Source organism: Pelobates fuscus, chromosome 4, assembly GCF_036172605.1.
Source record: "Pelobates fuscus isolate aPelFus1 chromosome 4, aPelFus1.pri, whole genome shotgun sequence".
Classification (NCBI taxonomy): domain Eukaryota; kingdom Metazoa; phylum Chordata; class Amphibia; order Anura; family Pelobatidae; genus Pelobates; species Pelobates fuscus.
In genome coordinates, this window is record NC_086320.1 from 321,190,788 (window position 1) to 321,217,019 (window position 26,232).

A 26,232-nucleotide genomic window follows, 5' to 3' on the forward strand; every position below is an offset into this window, starting at 1 on the left:
GAGAGGGCCAGTTATTTCTATATGAGCTTATTTAGAGAGAGCCAGTTATATCTATATGAGCTTAGTTAGACAGGGCCAGTTATATCTATATGAGCTTATTTAGACAGGGCCAGTTATATCTATGTGTGCTTATTTAGACAGGGCCAGTTATATCTATGTGTGCTTATTTAGAGAGGGCCAGTTATTTCTATATGAGCTTATTTATAAATGGCCAGTTATATCTATATGATCTTATTTAGAGAGGGCCAGTTATATCTCTATGTGCTTATTAATAAAGGGCCAGTTATATCTATATGTGCGTATTTACACATTATATATCTGTGCTAATCTACCCAAATGGATTTCACAGTCCCACATTTAGCCATTTATGTCGGCAAGGAGTGAATCATATAATACATCAGTATTAGTCATCTAACATGTATCTGTAGTTCCATTTTGTTTATTGCAGTTGTATAATTATTCATTAAATCATCACTTAGATCTATTATGAGATATCCTGCTGAGAGCTGGCTATTGCAGCCTGGTACACCTTCACACGCACACACTGACTGACTGACTGACTGACAAACCGCAGCGCCTGTCCGAGATTCCCGCCTCTCACTTATGATAGACAGCCCAAGTGTCCAATCGTAGCACGCCTTAGAATAACAGCCAGCCAATAGGAGGGCTGAACTGAGTAACTGCTGTACTCTGAGGGAACGCAAAGTGGACAGTAAAGTGTTGTATGGAGTGTGTCAGCGTCCCGGGGCCCCTTTAATGCACCAGCAGGTGAGTACTAGCCATTGATCACGATGGCTGGATGTCGTGTAACAGCTGTATAGCCATATTAGTAGCTGGAGAGCCCCCCTGGAAGATATGGATTTACCTCTTCCCTTGTCTGTGGCTGGGAGACTCTTCCTTTATGTGTCTGGAAGATACCAATACAGCAGGAGGGGGTGGGGGATGAGGGCGATTGCTGCATGGAGCTGTGTTCCCATTGATTACATACTGTGTACTGTGTTGGGATTGTAATCTGCAATGCACAGAGTATGACAACTCATTATTAGCATATGACCTGCCCTGCTGACTCAGCATTGTAAGTTGTAGTACTAAGTACAAAGTACTAGAAGTGCTCATTATTACTGAACAGACACCTCTAGGACTTGATGGACACCATAGATGTCTATTGCAGGTCATGCTAGGTGATGCATGTTACTATCAGAGGTCAAATGTCAAGATGAAGCGGCTAAAGCCACATTTTGCCAAAACGTAGGTTGTGCATGAGACCAAGTTGTCCCTATTTGCTCAAAGCGTCATCGACAGTACGGCGCCCATGAAAGAGGCACGTCATCCCTACTGGTGTGCTCGCATATGGGTTTAAATTACTTCAGAAACAGGTTAAAAGTACAGTGTGATGCATGGATAATATTTAAAGGAAAACTCCAGTGCCAGGAAAACAATCCGTTTTCCTGGCACTGCAGGTTCCCTCTCCATCCCACCCCCCAATCCCCAGTTGCTGAAGGGGTGAAAACCCCTACAGTGACTTACCTGAGGCAGTGATGATGTCCCTCGTCGCTGTCTCCTCCTCCGCACCGCTCCTCCTACTGACTCCGTCGGCCGGTGGGCGAGACTGATCCCGCCCACCGGCCGGGGAGACCTAATGCACATGCGCATTAGCGCTCCTCATAGGAAAGCATTGAAAAAGATTTTCAATGCTTTCCTATGGGGAAATGAGCGACGCTGGAGGTCCTCACACAGCGTGAGGACGTCCAGCGACACTCTAGCAAAGGAAATCTTTGCTATAAATCAGGAAGTTCCCTCTAGTGGCTGCCACTAGAGGTGGAGTTAACCCTGCAAGTTAATTATTGCAGTTTATAAGAAACTGCAATAATTACATTTACAGGGTTAAGAGTAGTGGGAGTTGGCACCCAGACAACTCCAATGGGCAGAAGTGGTCTCGGTGCCTGGAGTGTCCCTTTAACTCCTGCTACAATTTCCCTCAGTCCCTCTGACACAAGGTGACAGAGCTGGCCTGTCAGGTGATCAGGAGGACTGGAGCAAAATTGTGTGTCAGACTGTTTATCTTACCGGGAAGGATACATTGAGATTTCTCTTGTTTTCAAGTATGTCCTGGGCCTACAAAAATAAGTTAGAAAAAAACTATCAAAAAAGATATGACCGTTCCACTTTTATATAGTTCCTTACTACATATTATGACTTTTACATGTTCTAGAACCGCACATTTCACATGCTGCCCAACAGTAGGTAGTATTTGATTCGGAATCCCGTACTGCATGGATGGTTATGCGTGCAATAAAAGGACCACTGTGGTGCCAGGAAAACAAACTAGTTTTCCTTGCACTATAGGGTCTTTGGGTTCCCCCCACCCTCGTGACCCCCTTCCCGTTGGGCTCTAGAGGGAGGAAGGGTTAAATTCTTACCTTTCTCCAGCGCCGGGCTCCCTTGGGGCTGGGGACTCTCCTCCCTCTTCCGACGTCATCTGCGGAATGCGCATGTGCAGCAAGAGCCACATTCAGTCAGTCCATAGGAAAGCATTTTTAATGCTTTCCTATGAACGCTGGCGTCTGTGAAAATCACAGTGAGAAGCGCCTCTAGCGGCTGTCAATGAGACAGCCACTAGAGGCTGGATTAACCCTAAAGTAAACATAGCAGTTTCTCTGAAACTGCTATGTTTACAGCAGGCAGGCTTAACCCTAGATGGACCTGGCACCCAGACCACTTCCTTAAGCTGAAGTGGTCTGGGTGCCTATAGTGGTCCTTTAATTTATGTAATTAATAGCTAATAATACACAGATCACTTCTGTGCAGTCTGAGGGCACTTATATTTGGCAGATCTGTGTGTGATATGTGGAAGTAACATACCGAACATGTGGAAGTAACATGCCGAACAGTACCTACTGCCATTTTATGGCGGCAGGTGAAATAGCTGCCATCCTGGACTATAACTCCCACTATTTCTTTTAGTGTTGCCCTAACAGTAAAAACCCTTAACCACTACCCTAACATAATAGACTGTCACTAAACTCTAACCCCTACATTACACATTAATCTGTACACTGACTATTAAAGGACCACTACAGTGCCCTGAGGGTGCCCCTACCCTCAGGGTCCCACTCCCGCAGGGCTGAGGAGAGAGGAAGGGGGTTAAACACTCACACTCAGCGAGGGAGCCTGGCGCTGGGGACTCTCCTCCCTCTTCTGATGTCATCGGCTGAATGCGCATGTGCGGCAAGAGCTGCGCGCGCATTCAGCCAGTCTATGTGAAAATCACAGTGAGAAGCGCCTCTAGCGGCTGTCAATGAGACAGCCACTAGAGGCTGGATTAACCCATTTGTAAACATAGCAGTTTCTCTGAAGCACTTAGCACTTACACATAATGTAATATTAAAGCTGCAAAATGATGAAGTATGTATTAGGAGAATATAATGCATAATGCTGTAGGACAGGGGTTCCAGATAAACTTTTCCTGTGGAACCCTTTGACGTAGTGTACCAACACCGTGGAAGTGCATGGGCGACCCGATGGGCAGATCGCCACGGAACACCAATTGGGAAACGCTGCTGTAGGAGATTCTTCATATAAACAATTTTAACTCTTATCACCAAAATGATTTTTTTTGTAGCTTGTTAGAACAAATTAATATCCCCATAGTAAAATACCTCCTTATCCCCTCACATGAGGCAGACAGGGCCGGATACCGGGAATTTTCCCGGTGAGCTGCGGCACCTGGGGCCAGCAGGAAGCCCTTATGTTCTATTTAAATCATTTTTCCTTGGAACTGTGACAGCTTCTGTCAGTCCGAGAAAATTTAGGGGGCAGGTGCTGGGGTCTGGTGCGGCCACATTAAGGCTCCTGACGGCCAGAGTGAGCACTGAGTCTCCCTTCCTGATTCCCTGCAGCACTTATGCTGTGGCCCAGCATGTTAGCTCCGCCTCCCGCACTCAAGCAGGGGAGGCCTGGAAATGGCCTCCTGGAGAAAACATCATTTCATACAGCCTCCAATGCCAGTTAGGGTTTATATACTGTGTAGTGAGTGTGTGTGTCAGTGAGCTGAGGGAAGGGGTATTGATGGAGTGAGGGAAGATGATGATGGTTTGAAGGAGGGGGGTGATGATGGAGGGAGGTGGTGTATAGATGAAGTGAGGAGGAGTGATGATGTGAAGGAGGGGGGGTATTGATGGTGTGAAGGGGGTATCGATGGAGTGAGGGGGGGTGATGATGGTGTGAAGGAGGGGGGTATTGGTGTGAAGGAGGGGGTATTGATGGTGTGAAGGAGGGGGTATTGATGGTGTGAAGGAGGGGGGTATTGATGGTGTGAGGGATGGGGGTTATGGATGGTGTGAAGGATGGGGGTTATGGATGGTGTGATGGATGGGGGTTATTGATGGTGTGAGGGATGGGGGGTGTTGGTGTAAGAGAGGGGGTGTTGATGGTGTGAGGGAGGGGGTTTACTGATGGAGTGGGGATATTGATTAAGTGAGGGGGTGATAATGTTGTAAGGGAAGGGGGGGGAGGGGGTGATGGTAAGGGATTAATTACCTTTTTTAGCTCCTTAGTGGTCCGGTGGCCATTATATCCAATCTGCAGCTCCACTCAGAGCATTGCCGTGGTAACCTGCGGCAAAGCTCTGATTGGTCAGATCTCGCAAGACAATTGGTCTGCAGATTGCTGAGCTGCAAACCTGTGTCTGCGATTGGCGCTCTCCAGCCAGGCAGACTGGAGGGGCCACGCACCCGGTGGCATACAGAGCAAGCTGCCGGGCCCCCTCCTGGTGTCGGGTCCTAGGTCACTAACTGAGGACCTGACACAGTCTGCCCTAAGGCGATTTTGGTGGCCATGAGGCCTTAGGTGGCTGCCTAAATTGCCTAGAGAGCCGCATCTAACCACAGTCTAGCACCTGGTATTAAAACCGTGATTATATTAACGGATCACTATAGTGCCCTGAGGGTGCCCCCTCCGGAAGACAGACACTAGAGGCTGGATTAACCCCAAATGTAAACATAGCAGTTTCTTTGAAACTGCTATGTTTGCATCTGAAGGGTTAAACCCTGAGGGACCTGGCACTCAGACCACTTCATTGAGCTGAAGTGGTCTGGGTGACTATAGTGTCCCTTTAAAGCAGGAGTGCAAGGCAAGATTGAACTGTATATATTTGTATGTGTGTGTATATATATATATACACACACACATTAGGTGACACAAGGACTTATGGGGCTGGCATACATTTTTTTTTTCCAGGGTTGCTTTCCCTGTCCGGCCTTGGAGCCAGGTGAGGGTTTAATGTTTAAAGGGCGCCTTTTATCATCCTTGGTGTTTAAAAGGTAGTTTAACCCCTTAAGGACACATGACATGTGTGACATGTCATGATTCCCTTTTATTTCAGAAGTTTGGTCCTTAAGGGGTTAAGTATATTTTTCACCACTAATTGTGTGGAAAAGGTGGAGATTCTTGGCAGTCCCAACATTTTGATTAACTCATCAATGACATAAAGCTGGAGATGTATTCCTAACACTATAGAATTACCCCACCTATTTAGGTGTCCAGTCCTGCATGTTTACCTTTTTATCCCGCAGCGCTCTGGTTTTGCCACAGCACCTCTTTGGCTGAGTTAATCTTTGGAGGGAAGCTAGTTAACATGTGCAGCGAAATGCCATGCTGTGCCAATCAACTGCTCTGTATCAGAAGCATTTGATTACATAACCAAGTTTGACTCAGTTATTGCAGCAGAAGCACCATTAGTGGCTGTCAGGAAGGCAGGCACTAGAAGTGTGTTAACCCGGCAATGAAAATATTGCTGTTTCTACAAACCAGCAATGTTATTGAGACTAAGTGGTCTGGATGGGAGCCTTTAATGTGCCAGCAAACACCCATACTGATATTTGTTTCATTCTGCCTATTTTGTGAGGACTTTGTGTAGGTGAACATAAAATCTCTACCTGTGACTACAGAGATCTAAACCATTTCAGTGTTTAAAAAAAAAAAAAAAAAAAAGTTATATATTTGGGAAAAATCTCTGAATTTGACTCAGAACGTCCTTTACTTTCATCAGAAACGTTGACAACGTAGAGGCTATATTTTGGTTTTGTGATTGTACTTATTTACATAAATTAATCAAACTTGCTCCATTGCAATTTTATGTCAGTAATGCAACATTTTCAGTACAGTCTAAATCAGGGCTGTCCAACTTTAGGTAATCTGAGGGGCGCATTGAAAATCAGGATTTATCAGAGAGCCGCACGCAAAGGTTTTGCAACCCTCACACACAATGCATCCCTGATACACACTGCACCCCTAGAGTCTAAAGGGAATGCAGTGCGTATGAGGGGTGTGGTGTGCAGAACTTTATGCTATCTACACACTAGATTGGGTCATCCGTCAATCTTTTTTGCTCCAGACTATAAAGAGACTACCACAGGTCTTCCTGGTCTTCCATAACACCTCAGAAGTGCCACAGGCTGATAGCTTCCATGCCACGCCGCATTGAGGCAGTAATTGCTGCAAAAGCGGCCCAAACCAAGTACTGAGTCCATATGCGAGGCTTATTTTCCTGTCCGGTCGCACCTCCCATGCCTCCACGCTCTGTCAGTCCCTGCATTGGCTTCCAGTTAGATACAATTCAAAATTCTGGCGCTTGCTTACAAATCCCTACATAATGCTGCTCCATCCAACATACTTATCTTCCCTCATACACAAGTATGTCCCATCGAGACCCCGGCGCTCAGCCCATAACCTACGCATATCCTCTGCCCGGATCCCCACCTCTGATGCTCGCCTTCAAGACTTCTCCAGGGCTGCACCTCTCCTGTGGAACTCCCTTCCCTTCTCAATCCGACTTTCACCCAGCCTCCACTCCAGGTTTCTCATCCCCCACCCCATGACTCCTTTCCTGCAACTGTCAAAAATGACATACCAAGCACTCAATAAACCCTTCTCTAACAAACTATTTAATTCCCCTACTTTAACCCTTTGTGTCACTATACCCCACTCCCTCTAGCATGTAAGATCATCGAGCAGGGCCCTCAACCCCCTCTGTTCCTGTACGTCCAGTGGTCTGATCTCAATTATGTGTCTGTTAGTCCAACCATTGTACAGCGCTACGGAATTTTTTGGCGCTATATAAATAATAAAATAATAATAATAATAATAATATGCATGCTTACACTTTTCAGAGGTCTGATATTGTTCTATGTACACTGCTTGTTTTAGTAGCCATAATCATCGCGCTTATGACAAATCACGGCTTGAACTATCTTGCTTTGCATGTAATGCGTCTATCTCATATATTAGTTTCCCCTTTTACGTTGCATTACTGAAATAAATGAACTTCTGCACGATATTCTAATTTTTCAAGTATCACCTGTATGACCAAATCAGAGTGTAACTTGAGAAACTATAACAAATTCTTGGCATTGCTCTTATTGCTCTTTGCCAATCAAATTTTTATTTTGTTATAGAACCTATGCATGCTAATAAATGTAAGACTAGAAATGCGTGACATGTGACCACCGTCGATTTCACAATCTGTCCAACAAAAACTCAGGCTATTATTAGTTCCTGATAAATAATTCCTCTTTCACAGACAGCACTGTCACATCACATGACATGAGAGCCTGTACTCATTTAAAGGTTACCAGACATAAAGGGACACTCTGTAAGCACCATAAGTACTGCAACTCATTGTAGTGGATATGGCACTAGTGGTTTTGGAGCGGATACCCTCCTTTTTGTCAAACAGTTCTGCACAAATTTAGCAGATTTGAGGGGCAAATAAAAGCTGCACCACTGGGCTACTCAGTTAATCTTTGCTCTGTCAATTTTGCCCAACTTGTGCATACCGAGTCTGGACACTGTACACACAACTGAGAAGTGTCTCTCTGCTTCCCAGACATAGTCAAGCCATGACAGCGGGCATGCGCATTTAGTGGCTGTGCCTATGGGTGTACACAGCTTAGGTCACAAAAATATGAACCAGACTGTACATAAACTGATCATTATCATTCACTACTAATACAACCTAGCCTCACATAGAAATTGTGGAAGAGAGATTCTAAATATAGAATTCTCTAGCTGACTTAGAAATTTTTTCCAGTTTTGCTATTTTGACATTCGAAATTCACTTTAAATTCTTACTTTAGTGAATTAACCTATTAATCTGCGCCCAAATGAATCGTTTTCTCTGAGATTTGCCTGTGGAGACTTATTCAAGATAAATCTTGAATGGATCGATTTGTTTGACCGTAGATTAAAAGGGATTTGTTTTGTTCGAACAAACTGAAATGCATTGTGCATAAGTCTATTTTATATTCATTTATTTCATGATATGTAATAGGGTTTGCTTGCTAAACTCTAAATTGTAGCAAATTGAAACCCATATGGCAAATATTCAGGATAAACTGTGACCATATGAGTTGAAAAATGTTTACAGATTTTTTCATTTACTGGTTTATTCCCTAAAAGTGGGAATATTGGTAGTGTACAGTGTTTTTTAATTTTTAACCAATAAAGGCCAAAAATAGAGAATTTTTTTTTAAATTCACTTTACATTTCGGATATCACACTTGCAGTGCAGCAGAGGTAAGTATAAAACACGCTCACTTCCGCAGCAATTTCTTGTATGGGGATTCTTGAACCTTGGGGATTATATAGTCACTCTAATCACTGACACAGCTTTGCATAATTGCAAAGGTAAAGAGAGTATCCTGCACCCACTCACAGCCGTAAGAGTAGAAGTTTATGCAGCGTGCCTTGAGTTCAGTAAACATTAACAATATTTCAAGGCCAAATGAAAATCACTGTTTGTAGATGTACCCCAAATGAAAACATAACTGTATTTAATGATGCATTTTTAATTGGGGGTATAGCATAAAACAGCTTTCAAAAGCTACAGCCCTCTGCTTTAAACCCCACCCAAACTTTCTGTGCCTGTCCAATCACAGACTACCAAATGCAGCTCGATGAGAAGTCTTTGCAAGGCAGGTGCTTTGGGAAATTCCTGCCTCTTGAGTTTAGTGCAACTAAGCTAACCAAAGCAGGAAGCAACAGGACCTGTTGTCTGTTTGAAAAGCCAGGTGCTGTAAGCTGTACAGTATATAAAAGTGTCAATTTCTTTTGAAATCGCACTTTTTACAAAATAAAAAATAGGGCACACTCTTCACACATAAAACTATTCAGCAAGTTAAAGTGCTTTAGGGGTCTGGAGTGTCCATAATCCTGCACACCTGCTCCTGCAACATGAACGCTGAAAATAAATCTAGCTGCATTTGACAATTCTTAGCTTTTGTATACCTCTTCAATTTATAGTTATTTTTTTTCCCATTATGTCAGTGACAAGACCAAGCTTGTGAGAAAACAATGGATATAAACAGTGATCAGCCACAACATTAATGCCATCTGCCTAATATTGTGCAAGACCTGTAAACGTGTCCTGTGGTATCTGGCGCCAAGACATTAGCAGCAGATCCTGCAAGTTGCGAGTTGGGCCTCTGTGGATCAGATTTCTTGTTCTACTACATCCCAAAGATACTAGAGACCATGACAAAAGCCTTGAACTCTGTCATGTAACTCAAACCATTCCTAAAATTTTTTTGCAGTGTGGCCGGGTGAATTATCCTGCTGAAAGGGGCCACTGCCATCACGGAACACCACTGCACCTGTCCATCCACTTGATTTAAAAGAGAACATGACTTATCAGACCAGGAAATCTTCTTCCATTGCTCCATGGTCCAGTTCTGATGCTCTCGCCCCTATTGAATGTGCTTTTGATTGTGGTCAGGGGTCATCATGAGCACTCTGACCAGTCTGTGACTATGCAGGCCCATACACCGCAAACTGCAATACACTGTGTGTTCTAACACCTTTTTATTTTGACCAGCATTAACGGGACACTATAGTCACCAGAACAACTTCAGCTTATTAAGTGTTCTTGCATAGCAAGACCACTTAATGTTATCTCACATATATATTATTATTATTATAGCCAAATTTGCCACCCTAACTCCTCCCACAGTTTTTACACTACATAGATAAAAATATTCCAAAACATGCGGATTGTTCCCGATTGGTGTGCTATTACTTTGTGGAACGTTTCGCCGAATGGTTCACGGAATATCGTCGTTCTCAAGGCAAAATTGGTCCCATAGGAATGAATGGCAAAATGTTCAAAGCTAGAGTGGGAGCTGGCAAAAGCTGAAAAATCAGGACATGATTTCTAAACTGCCACCACTCCCTCATTTTCAAGCCCACCTACACAAATCTTATATCAAAATGTTCAGCTATCCCTGCTGCCACTAAAAATGTCCACAGCTAAGCCATAGTCCTGATTGTTTTCACAATATGACCAATTGTTTGCAACTCACGCCGTCCATTGACATTCATTGAAACTCCACTCTAGCCAGCTCAAATTTGAAGGGCAATTTCTAAACTGCGACTGTGCCTTCATTGTTAATATTTCAGAGACATACTATGCATCAAAATGTAGGTCTGGGTCTTGTGATTCTCACAATATAAAGCTCTTCGCTGTAGGATTTATAGTTTTTAAAATACGACCATTTGAAGATGGCAACCGCCAAAATACTTTGACCTGTGCCAGGCTGGAGCAGCAAGTGATGTCATAGACAGGGCCTTTTGTACACCTGCTAATGTTTTTATAAATGTATGTTTTAATGTAACTGTGAAGCACTTTGGGCAACAACGTTGCAATTAAATGTGCTATATAAATAAATAATAACAGTTACCCCGCCCACTCCAGTTGTAAACTACTGGTGGAGGCAAGAACCCTTCACACAATTTCCCCAGAAATTGTAGCTTTTCTAGTTATTAAGTGTTCTTGCATAGCAAGACCACTTAATGTTATCTCACATATATATTATTATTAAGTGTTCTTGCATAGCAAGACCACTTAATGTTATCTCACATATATATTATTAAGTGTTCTTGCATAGCAAGACCACTTAATGTTATCTCACATATATATTATTATTATTATTCTTATTATTCTTATTATAGCCAAATTTGCCACCCTAACTCCTCCCACAGTTTTTACACTACATAGACAAAAATATACCAAAACGTGCAGATTGTTCCCGATCGGATTGCTATTACTTTGTGGAACGTTTCGCCGAATGGTTCACGGAATATCGTCGTTCTTGTGGCGAAATTTGTCCCATAGGAATGAATGGCAAAACTAGAGTGGGAGCTGGCAAAAGCTGAAAAATCAGGACATGATTTCTAAACTGCCACCACTCCCTCATTTTCAGGCCCACCTACACAAATCTTATATCAAAACGTTCAGCTATCCCTGCTGCCACTAGAAATGTCCACGGCTAAGCCATAGTCCTGATAGTTTTCACAATATGACCATTTGTTTGCAACTCACGCCTTCCATTGACATTCATTGAAACTCCACTCTGCAAAGCTCACATTTGAAGGGCAATTTCTAAACTGCGACTGTGCCTTCATTGTTAATATCTCAGAGACATACTATACATCAAAATGTAGGTCTGGGTCTTGTGATTCTCACAATATAAAGCTCTTCACTGTAGGAATTATAGTTTTTAAAATACGACCGTTTGAAGATGGCAACCGCCAAAATACTCTGACCTGTGCAAGGCTGCAGCAGCAAGTGATGTCATAGACAAAGCCTTTTACACCTGCTAATTTTTTATAACTGTATGTTTTAATGTAACTGTGAAGCACTTTGGGCAACAACATTGCAATTAAATGTGCTATATAAATAAATACTAACAGTTACTCCGCCCACTCTAGTTGTAGACTACTGATGGAGGCAAGAACACTTCACACAATTTCCCCAGAAATTGTAGCTTTTCTAGTTATTATTATTATTCTTATTATTCTTATTATAGCCAAATTTGCCACCCTAACTCCTCCCACAGTTTTTACACTACATAGACAAAAATATACCAAAACGTGCAGATTGTTCCCGATCGGATTGCTATTACTTTGTGGAACGTTTCGCCGAATGGTTCACGGAATATCGTCGTTCTTGTGGCGAAATTTGTTTCATAGGAATGAATGGCAAAGCTAGAGTGGGAGCTGGCAAAAGCTGAAAAATCAGGACATGATTTCTAAACTGCCACCACTCCCTCATTTTCAGGCCCACCTACACAAATCTTATATCAAAACGTTCAGCTATCCCTGCTACCACTAAAAATGTCCACAGCTATGCCATAGTCCTGATAGTTTTCACAATATGACCATTTGTTTGCAACTCACGCCGTCCATTGACATTCATTGAAACTCCACTCTGCAAAGCTCACATTTGAAGGGCAATTTCTAAACTGCGACTGTGCCTTCATTGTTAATATTGCAGAGACATACTATGCATCAAAATGTAGGTCTGGGTCTTGTGATTCTCACAATATAAAGCTCTTCGCTGTAGGATTTATAGTTTTTAAAATACGACCGTTTGAAGATGGCTACCGCCAAAATACTCTGACCTGTGCCAGGCTGCAGCAGCAAGTGATGTCATAGACAGAGCATTTTGTACACCTGCTAATGTTTTTATAACTGTATGTTTTACTGTAACTAAGCAACAACATTGCAATTAAATGTGCTATATAAATGATAACAGTTACTCCGCCCACTTCAGTTGTAGACTACTGGTGGAGGCAAGAACACTTCACACAATTTCCCCAGAAATTTTTGCTTTTCTAGTTATTCTTATTCTTATTCTTATAGTCAAATTTGCCACCCTAACTCCTCCCACAGTTTTTACACCACATAGACCATAATATACCAAAACGTGCAGATTGTTCCCGATCGGATTGCTATTACTTTGTGGAATGTTTCGCCAAATGGTTCACGGAATATCGTCGTTCTTGTGGCGAAATTGGTCCCATAGGAATTAATGGCAAAATGTTCAAAGCTAGAGTGGGAGCTGGCAAAAGCTGAAAAATCAGGACATGATTTCAAAACTGCCACCACTCCCTCATTTTTAGGCCCACTGTAACGGATAGCCTGGCACCCCGACTGGGTACCTCCGTTAATGGATGCTCCTAGCGCTTCCTGAGGACTCCAAGCACTCTGGCAGACACCACAATCACCGAATCGGAGAAGCATATGAATCCTCTCAAGCATAGGAATGCTGTAGACAGTTGAATAGGAACCATATGAATAGGTTTGCACTCCTAGCAGTCAAACTGGAACAGCATGCAATAAATCCTCCCCCAATAATGAGACAACACTTCACTTTGAGGGTTAAACAGGAACTCTGGACTGGCTCATCCAGCCTGGCTTTTATTTCCATCTCACACATACAGGCCACACCCAGGGGGAGGCATAAAATAACCAATCCGAGATATGGTACAACCCACACATCCCCTCCCCTTAGCCTGAGAGATAATCCACTTATTATACAGTTTAAAACATAACTTTTACACAATATCTGTAACTTCAAAACCATACATCACATTCACATACAAATCACATATTCAGACTCAGCATACTTTAAACATAAACACTTCCAAAATTCAGGCAAATCCCTCCAGTGGATCAAAAGTTACACGGAAGTCCTTTTATGACCGACCGCAAGCACATTTTCTTGCCCAAAACAGTTCCATAGATTTGGGCTGTGCGGTCGGTCAATTCCTGGCATAAAAACGGCTAAGTCCCATTCGAAGTGTGCCTGTACTTCGACTTTGGTTGAAGTGTCGAAGTGGAGTGGATGTTAAGGGTCGGCGGTGTTCGAAGTTAAAATGGCCGCCGCCACGTGGTCCTTTGTCCGATACCGGCCACTTCGACAACTTCGGTAACTTCTACAGCTTCGACAACTTCGACAGCTTCGACTGTGTCCAAAGTGCCATATACAAAAGTACCAATCTGTTCCCAAAGTATTTAAAGGGCTAGGGACAGTATTATACAATCCACATGCCCAAAAGTAGTTCTTAAAGGGTCAGTACATTATGGTAGCAGTCCATAAGCCCCAATTCAGTCCCTTAAAGGGCAATATCTCCCAGGGACCATAATCACTGGGCAGGAGGCTAGCAACCAGGCTTCTCCAGTTCTCAGTGGCGAGGTTGGTTCCGCCACACCCACCTACACAAATCTTATATCAAAACGTTCAGCTATCCCTGCTGCCACTAAAAAATGTCCACAGCTAAGCCATAGTCCTGATAGTTTTCACAATATGACCATTTGTTTGCAACTCACGCCGTCCATTGACATTCATTGAAACTCCACTCTGCAAAGCTCACATTTGAAGGGCAATTTCTAAACTGCGACGGTGCCTTCATTGTTAATATTGCAGAGACATACTATGCATCAAAATGTAGGTCTGGGTCTTGTGATTCTCACAATATAAAGCTCTTCGCTGTAGGATTTATAGTTTTTAAAATACGACCGTTTGAAGATGGCTACCGCCAAAATACTCTGACCTGTGCCAGGCTGCAGCAGCAAGTGATGTCATAGACAGAGCATTTTGTACACCTGCTAATGTTTTTATAACTGTATGTTTTACTGTAACTAAGCAACAACATTGCAATTAAATGTGCTATATAAATGATAACAGTTACTCCGCCCACTTCAGTTGTAGACTACTGGTGGAGGCAAGAACACTTCACACAATTTCCCCAGAAATGTTAGCTTTTCTAGTTATTCTTATTCTTATAGCCAAATTTGCCACCCTAACTCCTCCCACAGTTTTTACACCATATAGACCATAATATACCAAAACGTGCAGATTGTTCCCGATCGGATTGCTATTACTTTGTGGAACGTTTCGCCGAATGGTTCACGGAATATCGTCGTTCTTGTGGCGAAATTGGTCCCATAGGAATTAATCAGAGTAAGTGATGAGAACCGCACTCAGTCCCAACGGCCAAGGGTGCTCCAGAGCAGGACCAGCAATCCCAGTTGGAGTGCCTGTGAGTTTTTTCTTCTTGGACCATAGGAATTAATGGCAAAATGGTAAAAAAACAAAACAAAAAAACACTTAACCTAGGCAAAAATAATAGAGGTTTAGTTACAGTATACATCATAAGCCTGCCACAACTTCAATTTACCACATTCTTAGGGATATGTATATTTTTTTAAATTGTGTGTAAATATAAAATTAAATATATATTATTAGGGGTGTACTCACTTTTGTTGCCAACAGTTACTGTCAATCTTGCAAATCAAGCTGATCCGAGTCATTGTCTTGGTTGCCAATCAGTCAATCCTATTGAATCCGGGGAGTGTGGTTTGGTGGGCTGCAGGGGCCCAGACATTAGGACGTGAAATTTAAGTCCTAAAGTAATTAAAGCCCATGCCATTCGGGACCTAATGACACGTCCTAACAACGCAAATGAGTTTATCACATAAAGGAGGCTCATGCAAGGTCTAGCAAGCTAGTAAAGAAACTATATAGTGTTAGATATACACAGCTATATTCCTAACACAATAGGGACCCTCTGCCCCAACCTCCCTCGTCGCCACCACCCCTGCCCCCCTTCGGCCTCCTGCTCGAGTGCAAGTAGACTGGAAAAAGTTATAATAATAAAGTTAATAATAATAAAGTTAATAATGTACAAATTGGCCACATTTCTACCCAAAATCACTTTGCATTATAAATCATTATCTACTTAAATAAAGTCTAGCTGTGCCATTTTTATGCAGTAACATTTCAGTGAAGTATGTACAGCTGATGAGATAATATTCTGCTAGCCTGGAAACAGAAACATTAATGGTTATGAAACCAATGTAAATTTATTACTAGTGTCTGTGTTAAGCAGCTGCATATGCCACATCGATACTAAGAGCTAAATACTTTCAGCTTGATTTACTAGCGCCTGCTGTGTTAATATATTGTATGAGAAATGTTATACAAAAAAAGTATTTATCCAAATGTGTATCTCACACACTACACCAGTAAACAAATATTCCAGTGGAAGTACCAAACATTCCATATAGAAAAATAGAAAAAGTGATGTCAGTTTGTGTTTGATAGATTGACTAAGCCACAGGCACTAAATCACTTGAGTAGCTGGTGTCAAATATTAATTAAAACTATACATCTGCTAAGTCTTAAAAGGACACTGTAGGCACCCAGACCACTTCAGCAAATTGAAATAGTCTGGGTGATGTGTCCCTTTTGCACTTAGTGCTGCAATGTTAACCCCTTAAGACCGGAGGGCGTACTATTACGTCCTTTTTAAAACGTCTCTAAACGCCGCAGGACGTAATAGTACGCCCTCCGTTTTTTTGGTAACTTACCCGGTCGCTGGCAATCCCACGCTGGCGATCGCGGTTGGGGGGACTCCCAGGGAGCCCCCCGCGGCACCTCCGTCCTCTTCAGCCCCGCCGGGCCATGTGAGAGTGAGGTCCTTGCGAGGACCTCACAATCACATGGCCGGGATAGCTGGCTGCAGCAATGCCAGCAGGGGGACTAACTGTAATGACAGTTAGTCCCCCTGCTGGCTGAAAATCAAATTAAAATAACTTAACATAAGTGTAAAAAAAAAATATATATATATACTTAGATCATATATATATATATTATATATATATGATCTAAGTGTAAATATATACACATATACACACACACACACACACTGTCTAGGTGTATTTTAATATTAATATATATATAATTATATATATATTAATATCAAATTACACGTAGACTGATACTGATTAAATATATATAAAATTATTGTTATATATATATTTATATATAATATAAAAAAATAAGTAAATACGTAAAAAAATAAAATAAAAAAAATAATTAAAAATAAAATATAAAAAAATATATAGATGTGTTTTATTTCGTTCTAACTATATTGTGATATTAATATATATATATTTATATCAAAATACATGTAGAACGAAATAATATATATATCTATATACATAAATATATACGTATATATCACTATATATATATACCTATATATAAATAAAAATATTTAAAAAAAATTATATATATATATACGTATATATATATATATATATATATATATATATATTAATTCTACACATATTTATGTAATAATTTTACATAATTAGGTATCCGAATTAATTACAATTAGCAGGACCTGCCTGACAACCCATGCCGAAAGTATAGGGAATTTAATTTGCTAATTCTCATTCCTTGGCTACTATACGCTCTCAAAGGCAACCTAACCAATCTGACAAATTTCAATAAAAAAAAAAGTAAAATCAAGCCTTATATTTAACCCTATAACTTTCCAAGACACCATAAAACCTGTACATGGGGGGTACTGTTTTACTCGGGAGACTTCGCTGAACACAAATATTAGTGTTTCAAAACAGTAAAACCAATCACAGCGATGATATTGTCAGTGAGAATGAAGTTTTTTGCATTTTTCACACACAAACAGCTCTTTCACTGAGGATATTATTGCTGTGATATATTTTACTGTTCTGATACACTAATATTTGTGTTCAGCGAAGTCTCCTGAGTATAACAGTACCCCACATGTAGAGGTTTTATAGTGTTTGTGAAAGTTACAGGGTCAAATATAAGGCTTGATTTTACTTTTTTTTTTATTGAAATTTGTCAGATTGGTTAGGTTGCCTTTGAGAGCGTATAGTAGCCAAGGAATGAGAATTAGCCCCATGATGGCATACCATTTGCAAAAGAAGACAACCCAAGGTAACACAAATATTAGTGTTTCAAAACAGTAAAATGTATTACAACGATGATATCGCCAGTAAAAGTGACGTTTTTTGCATTTTTCACGTACAAACAGCACTTACACGGACAATATTATTGCTGCAATACTTTTTACTGTTTTGAAACACAAATATTTGTGTTCAGCGAAGTCTCCCGAGTACAACAGTACCCCCCCTCGTGTACAGGTTTTATGGTGTTTTCAAAAATTACAGCGTCAAATATAAGGCTTGTGTTTCATTCTTTTCACATTAAAATTCGCCAGATTGCTTACGTTGCCTTTGTTGTTATTGCCTTTGTTGTTATATTGTTTTTTTCACGACAAGAAGGGCTTTCTTTACATACCATTATTTGTATTATGTCATATATTGTATTTAAAAAATAATAATAAAATATGGTGAAAAATTAAAAAAAAATCATGTTTTTGGACTTTTACTTGAAAAATCTTTTACGTATCTACAAAAGCTAATGAAAAAAACTGCTAAATAGATTCAAAATTTTGTCCCGATTTTAAAAACACCCAGTGTTTACATGCTTTATTGCTTTTTTTGCAAGTTATAGGCCTATAAATACAAGTAGGAAATTGCTGTTTCAATATATATATATATTTTAAATGTATCAATAGTGACATTGTAACACCGTTATCTGTCATAAATCCCCGAAACACACCTAACATGTACATATTTTTTTTAAAGTAGACAACCCAGGGTATTCAAAATGGGGTATGTCCAGTCTTTTTTAGTAGCCACCTAGTCACAAACACTGGCCAAAGTTAGCATTTATATTTGTTTGTGTGTTAAAAATGCAAAAACCGCTAACTTTGGCCGGTGTTTGTGACTAAGTGGCTACTAAAAAAGGCTGAACATACCCCATTTGCAATACCTTGGGTTGTCTTCTTTTGCAAATGGTATGCCATCATGGGGCTAATTCTCATTCCTTGGCTACTATACGCTCTCAAAGGCAACCTAACCAATCTGACAAATTTCAATAAAAAAAAAGTAAAATCAAGCCTTATATTTGACCCTGTAACTTTCACAAACACTATAAAACCTCTACATGTGGGGTACTGTTATACTCAGGAGACTTTGCTGAACACAAATATTAGTGTATCAGAACAGTAAAATATATCACAGCAATAATATCCTCAGTGAAAGAGCTGTTTGTGTGTGAAAAATGCAAAAAACTTCATTCTCACTGACAATATCATCGCTGTGATATGTTTTACTGTTTTGAAACACTAATATTTGTGTTCAGCGAAGTCTCCCGAGTAAAACAGTACCCCCATGTACAGGATTTAGGGTGTCATAGAAAGTTACAGGGTTAAACACAGTGCTAGCAAATTAAATTATCTGGACTTTCGGCCTGGGTTGGCAGGCAGGTCCCTCAAATTGCAATCATTAAAATTACTTAATTAGGTAAAAATATTACATAAATACGCACGTATAATTTTAATATATATACATATTTATATATTTGACGTCTACGTGTATATTTATGAAATTATTTATGTAATTATGTATGTGGACATATGTATATTTCGTATTATTTTTATTTATATATTTATACATAGATATATATATCATTACATTCTAAGTGCATTTTGATATATATATATATATATATATATATATCAAAATACTGTTAGAATAAAATTGCATATATATACCGGTATATAATTTTTTTTAATTATTAAAAATTATTTTTATTTTTTGTTTATTTTTATTAACATATTATTTGTATTTTATAATAATATATATATATCATATATATAGTTATTATATATATTGTATATATTCGTGTGTAATTTAAATATGTGTATTTTTATATTAATATACGTGTATATATAAATATAAAAATACACTTAGTATGACATTATATATATATGATATATATATATACATATATTATATATAGGTATATATAGATATAATACATGTGTATATATATCATATATATATATATACACATATTATTTTTTATTTACACTGATTGATTTTATTTAACTTTGTTTTATGATTTTTCACTTGCAGGGAGACTGCCTGTCAGCACAGACAGTCCCCCTGCAGGCAGACACATGGACCCCTATTGCGGTCATGTGATCGAGTGATCACATGGCCGTGGGGTCCTGATCTGCCGAGGGGGGACTGCCCGGGCAGACAGGCAGTCCCCCTGGACCGGGAGGAGAGCTGATCGCTGCCGTGGGACCGACGGCGATCAGGTAAGTAGCCCCAGACCGTTATGACGGTTCAGGACCGTCAGCGGTACAAACGCACGTTTTACCGCTGACAGTCCTGAACCGTCAGCGGTCCTGAAGGGGTTAAAGGGACACTCCAGTGCCAGGAAAACAAACCGTTTTCCTGGCACTGCAGGTACCCTCTCCCTCCCACTACCCATCCCATGTTGCTGAAGGGGTGAAAACCAGGTAGTGCCCTCTAGTGGCTGTCTAGCAGTTAACCCTGCAATGTAATTATTGTAGTTTATGAAAACTGCAATATTTACAGTTGCAGGGTTAAGGGTAGTGGAAGAAGATTGTCGAACGACATTTCCAGGAGCCAAGGTGATCATCAACCCCGTCACACATTGGCATATCAACAGGTGATTAATTTGCAGACTCACGGAGAAAATGCATACGCCCCCGACACAGGTCAAGTCTGCAGGAACGCATGCATCCAACACTGACCTGAGAGTATCTGGAAGCCAGCTGAAAAACCTGTCTGTTTGACGATTCATCTTGGAAATGAAGAGATCCAGGTGGAAAGGACCCCACAGACAATCTATTAGACAAAATGTGTCTGGATTAAGTCTCCAGTCACTGGTGTCCCTCCAGTGACGAGAGAACCAGTCTACCACCAGATTATCCTGTTGCAGAATTTATTTTGCTTTGATGGAGAGGTGTCTGTCTAGACACTAATAATAAAGGTCCTGGTGAGTTCTAATAGCTCTAACCAAGCGGTTTATGTACTGAACTGCAGACACATTGCTCATCCTCAACACCAGAGGTCAATGAGTCAGATCCTTTGTGTTACTGCAAATCACAAAGTTCCCTGCGATCAGTTGCAGACAATTGATATCAAGTTCCCTTTTCCCCACCAAGTCCTGAAACCTCCTATTGCCATGCTGTCTCATGTCACACCCCAACCTAGGGAGGTGGCATCTGACTGAGCACAAAATCTGGGCGGGAACCGCCTCCATGTGTTTCATCATTATCAGAGTTCCAGTTCAGCATCTTTCATCACAGAGATGGTCTGATTGTAAGAAGACAAATCCGTAGACAATGAGCCTACAGGCGCTGAATGGCATGGTAAAGTTGGGGGCCTGGAAAAATCGCCTAAATGGAGGAAGACAAGAGGCCTTTCATCTGAGCTAGATTTCTTAGCGTAACCCTGGCTATTCAGAGCATACGCCTGATGTCCTTGCGAATGGCTGAAACTCTGGAAGCCAGTAGCTTTAGGACCATCTGAACGGAATCCACGGCAAAATCTAGGAAATGAACTGACTGAAACGGGGTTAGGGCACAATTCTCTGTTAATGACAAATCCAAGATCATAGAGAAATCTTACTGTCGGCACTGTATCCCGGATCTTACTGTCCGCACCGTATCCCTCATCCCCGTAGCTGGATCTCAAGACATCAGAAGAATATCGTCAAAGTAAACGATGGACTGAATCCCAGAGATGCCATGACTGGCCTCATCAATTTTAAAAAGCACCAGGGAGCTGAACTGAGGCCGAAGGGAAGAAAAGGTAAATTAGCACTGTTGGCAGCTCCACTAAAATTGTGAAAATTGTCTGTCGTATAGATGTATCGGAATGATCCGATAAGCATCCTTAAAGTTGAGATAGGAGAACTATTTGCCCTCACAGAGTAAATCTTGTAGAAGATGGATACCTTCCATCTTGAAGCGGTGATAAACAACAAACGCGTTAAGACCCCGGAGGTTGGTCACCGAACAAAAGTCTTCTTTTTCACCAACAAAAGATTGCAGACCAGCTCCGCGTGAATCAATGCCCCAGAGTCCTCGGTCTGTCTGCAGAGCTGGATGTAGAAAGTTCGCACTATTCTCGACAGGAACTTGATTTAGAACCTTGAGACCAATGGATCTTGGGAGAGCTCAGCCTACTGAGGGAAAAAGTGAGACAATCTGCCAACAACAGGAGTATGTGGGAAAGAGTGAACGGCCCTTACCTTAGGTAGACCTGGGCCAAATAGAGAAAGAGCCATGTCCACAGTAGGAACTTTGGGGGAATAGGATTCAGATTGTCAGTTCTTCATGTGGCGTGACCGTGCTGCCCACAAGCCGGAAGGAAAAACGATCCCCAAAGTGAAAAACTTTCCTTAGTGCTCAGCCTTGTTGAGAGACCTGTATGTGGACACATGACACATGGCGGTTAAGTTATTTCATGAACTGAAGAGTAAGCATTGTGTATTGGGTTCCATATCCACCCGTAGGAGATGTGTCCACCGCAGTCCTGCCATTAAAGGCCTCATCTGCTATCAGGAATATTTGAATATCTGACCTGGGTAAACCGGAGCCATTGTCCCAAACCCTTGCAAGGGCCCTTACCTGACTTTTTGTTAAAGGTCACGAAGACCTGATCAAACTCTGGCCTATCTGGTACTGTAGACCTGGGGAATTTGGTGTGTAGTTTATTCCGCACTTCCTTATCCACAGAGTGCCAGAACCAACAGCGTAAGAATTCAGTGATATGACTGGGCCCCCCATTCTGAAGATGCGGGATGGTTAAGGAAGCGAGGATCAAATCGCAACTGGCCACCTGATCCAACATTTCCGTAGGGTCATTATCTGATGGATTTGGCACAGAGTGGGAGTCACTCATCACCATCTCTCTCACATTGCAGGAATTGGGATGTTTTAGAAGACTCCTTGAACCCCTGGGATTCTGCATCTAAGCAGCGGGCATAGTATTCGTTCTCCACATTATAGTCAAGTTTGGCCGAGGTAACACCAGTGACAGAGGAAAGAAGAGGTTCACGGGTGACTTGTGAGAAGCACAAAATCAAACCAATATGTGAGCGCTATAGAAACACCGTACAGATATTATGGCAGCACTTAAAATACAATACACAAAAAATGTGCAAAGAATAGACAATAGTTACCAAAACAGCGCGCTAAAATAATCTGCAAATATAAAATACAAATAATAGTGCAGACTGTCTGAATACACTCATTGTATTCAGTGTATTCAGACTTGTGAGAAGCAATCTTGGTAGGAGCCTTTTCTTGCCAGCTGAGGCACTGTGACCCTTCCATGGGCTTTTATGACCGGAGCCAGCCTCAGGGGAGTGATGGGATTCCTCTGAGTCTCAGCCACAATGCCTGGGAGTAAGGAGAGGGCTGAAAACCGCTATGGAGAGCAGCCAGAACCTTGGAAAGTGAGTCAACCAGAGCACAGCAAAGCTGTGAGACCCTCGGGCACCACCAAGTCTGCTTCCACAGATTTTCTTCATTTTCCGCAAACAGCAACTGAAACAGACAGAAGTGGAAATTTAAGCTAGGAACTATGCAAGAAAAAAAGGGTCTCTTCCGATAGGTAGGGATATCGGTCACCCTCACAGCCAGGTCAGACCAAACGCAATCACTGGGAAGAACCCAGGAAAATGATAGAAAACACAGTAGTGCCCCACAGACAGCCCCACAAATTATCAACAGCACATAACAAAAGAGCAATCTCTACACCAATAAAAAAGCACAGTATATACAGAGCTTTTTATTTTAAATGGTAACCGCTCACCTGGAGGCAGCAAGAAAAATGAAGTGAAAGGTAAGGTTGGGCGTTTTAAATGCCCATCCATGTGCTGATTAGTTGTTTTCTGATACTTATGTTAATTGTTTCTTTGCTGCTGGATGAATCCGTAAAGAAGGCTAAAGCAAAATATGAAGCCTCCTGTCTTGCTGTAAAATTTCTTCTAATCCCTGCTCGGACTAATCAATTCTCTAGGATTTACCTTAAGAGTCATTGAATTCATAGAATAAGACGTCAACGGTAAATCCCAGACGATTGATTAATATGGGTGTTAGTTAAAGGGCATTTGATTGAATGTACTAAATATGGTAATCTTTTAATCAGTTATTTTTTCTTCACTATTGTGTCGTTCTTTGCTTTGTTTGGATGTACATTTCAAGTCTCATTTTTGGAAAACATTTGTCTTCTACGTAAAGGAGCATATTTGATGTATCGTATCCAGCACTAGTTACTAATCTTTAACAATGCTTATATACAAGACTCTTTACAATTTACTGCTTGTAAGTGCAATATATATCCCTACCGGTTAATGTGGTGCTGCTTAATTTTGTTCTTTGGCATCTCTCCTTAGTAGTAGTATTTACCCCATTGTTATTTCAATATTCCCATCACCACCATTATGAGCTGGTGGTAGTTGATGACCGTGGCTAATGTTTTACCAGTAATGTCCCTAACACCTAAACCTTATGTCTCTAAACTTTCTCCCAACTCACAAATTTTAAACTGTTGCTTCCAAAGCTTGCCCATTTAACCCCCATCTTTAATCCTAACCACATGCATACCTCACAATTCTTATTATTTGCATCTAGTTCATCATAGTGCAGCAGAACCAATGCCACTATAGTACATCCAGAATGTCTGTTTGGATTTTACCATAAAGTTTGGCAACTGAGTGCCAGGACTCCTAGCGGACCCACACTTCAGGCATGGAGAATGTTCTGTAGCTCAGCTTACTCCCTTGCCTGGCTGTGTCCCTAAAGCCGCACGCTCATTGTTATGTTAGGTGTAGTGCTATCCTTTCTAGCCAGTATTGTCCTGGAGTATCCTTTCTTGTGTTTTAAGGAGTAGGCTACTGGGCAAGAAAAAATGAAACTGTCAAAAACTTGTTACAAAATATCATTGGAACTGTATTTACTTTTGTTATATATTTCTTCTCAGGACTTCAGATGATCGAAGATGTTTGCAAAAGCGACAAAAAATTTTCTGAAATATATTGATGCCGGAGGTGAATTAATACCAGTGTCCAGTCTCAATGATTCTGATAAGGCACAACTTCTTAGTGTGGTGTCGAAGAAGAGACGATTCTGGTTTTGGCAAAAACCAAAGTACCACTTTGCATCATTAACATGTATGCTGAGTGATGTACTGGTTGAAAACAAAGCAGTAAAACCAGGTAGGTTTCATTATTTTACTACATCTAAAAACTAAACTAAAAAATTGTATAATGTTTTACAACAGGTCACATTTCAGATTCCAACTCAAGGTCTTTTGTTTTATTACTAAATACTAAATTGTAGTGAATGGCACACCGAATTGCAAAATTGCAAAATTTAGGCCAAAAATTGAGTTTGAAAAAAATACTCCACTTATACTATAGCCACAGCGGAGGATGTTAGCAAGGTTGGATGGACAGGTAATCAAAAGGATGCCTTGGACCCATCAGGTAAATTTTATATTCTAAGTTTGAGACGTTTGGTAAGGTTTGTTAGTAGGTACATACAATAAGAACTGATCCAGGCACATATGAGGACAAAAAGTGGGGAAAACAATATGGTGTGGCACTTCAGAGGAATATGGGTAGGAAACAGTGCACCATCTAGTACTCTGTGATAGAGGGACACAATCTTCAAGTATTAGTATGAAATAGAGAATCCACGGGTTCCACAGCTAAGGTGCATCATGTAGGTTTATTGGAGATATGAAAAGGAAAATAGTATTACAGGATCCCTGGTGCAAATAACGCTGAGCTGTATTAGTAGAAAAAGAAAATCACTGCTGAGGGCAATCTTTACACTCCAGACATTTCTTCTTGAATGGTGGGCTTAATCATAGGTTCATGTAATAAGGCTTTTAACCAAGCGTTTAGCGGAAAGGCAGCAAGTCAGGTGAGTTATAAGTTTAAACAGCTGTAAAAAGGACTGTCTTCTCCGTTAGCTTTATCATTTCCTCATGCATATGAAAACTGTATGTGAAAATAAAACGGGGAAAAAACAGTAACTAATTAAAAAGCAATGTAACAGTAAAGCGCTTTGTAAAATACAAATTGTGGCAAGGCAGCCATGTACACAGGGTGCAAGGTTTTTTGCCGCCCTAGGCAAAAGAAAGATTTGCCCTCCCCCCCTTCCCACTCACCCCCCAGTGACATCGCAATGCCCCACCAATATGATCTGCCATATGAACTAATGCCAGTGCTGCACACAGTGTATGTTTACATTAAAAAGCCTGCAGGAACAAACTATAGACACCAGAACCACTTTGTTAAGCTGCAGTGGTTCTGGGGACTATAGTGTCCCTTTAATGTGAGGTAAATTAGACATTAGTGTCACTAATAATATACTAGATTGCCTACTTACAATCAGATGAGGATGGTGATGGGCTCTGGCTGCAGTCTGGCTCCACTGGTCTGGTGTAGAACAGGATCTCTGGAGGCTGTTTGTAACTGTGGTCACAAAATTCAATGTTCTGGAAGAACGGGAAGCAGCTCCATTTTTTGGGGCCCCTTACTGTCACGGTAATATACCCCAACACGCAAGAATAGTCCAGATAGTCTAGTAGAGGCAAGAAAACAAGATACGTCTTACCGGACCTTGGAATGGCCGGACTAGACGAGGACAAGAAAAG

At 41.0% G+C, this 26,232-nt stretch overlaps 1 protein-coding gene across 1 annotated transcript in view; it reads left to right on the forward strand.

Moving 5' to 3' along the window:
* Positions 1–681: 681 nt before the first annotated feature.
* GSDME (gasdermin E) overlaps positions 682–26,232 on the forward strand; it is a 116,038-nt gene continuing 90,487 nt past the window's right edge. Inside the window, exons 1-2 of the mRNA XM_063452369.1 lie at positions 682–768; positions 24,550–24,784. Coding sequence (XP_063308439.1) covers positions 24,568–24,784 — 217 coding nt within the window. The 5' untranslated portion in view covers positions 682–768; positions 24,550–24,567. The remainder of the gene's footprint in view (positions 769–24,549; positions 24,785–26,232) is intronic.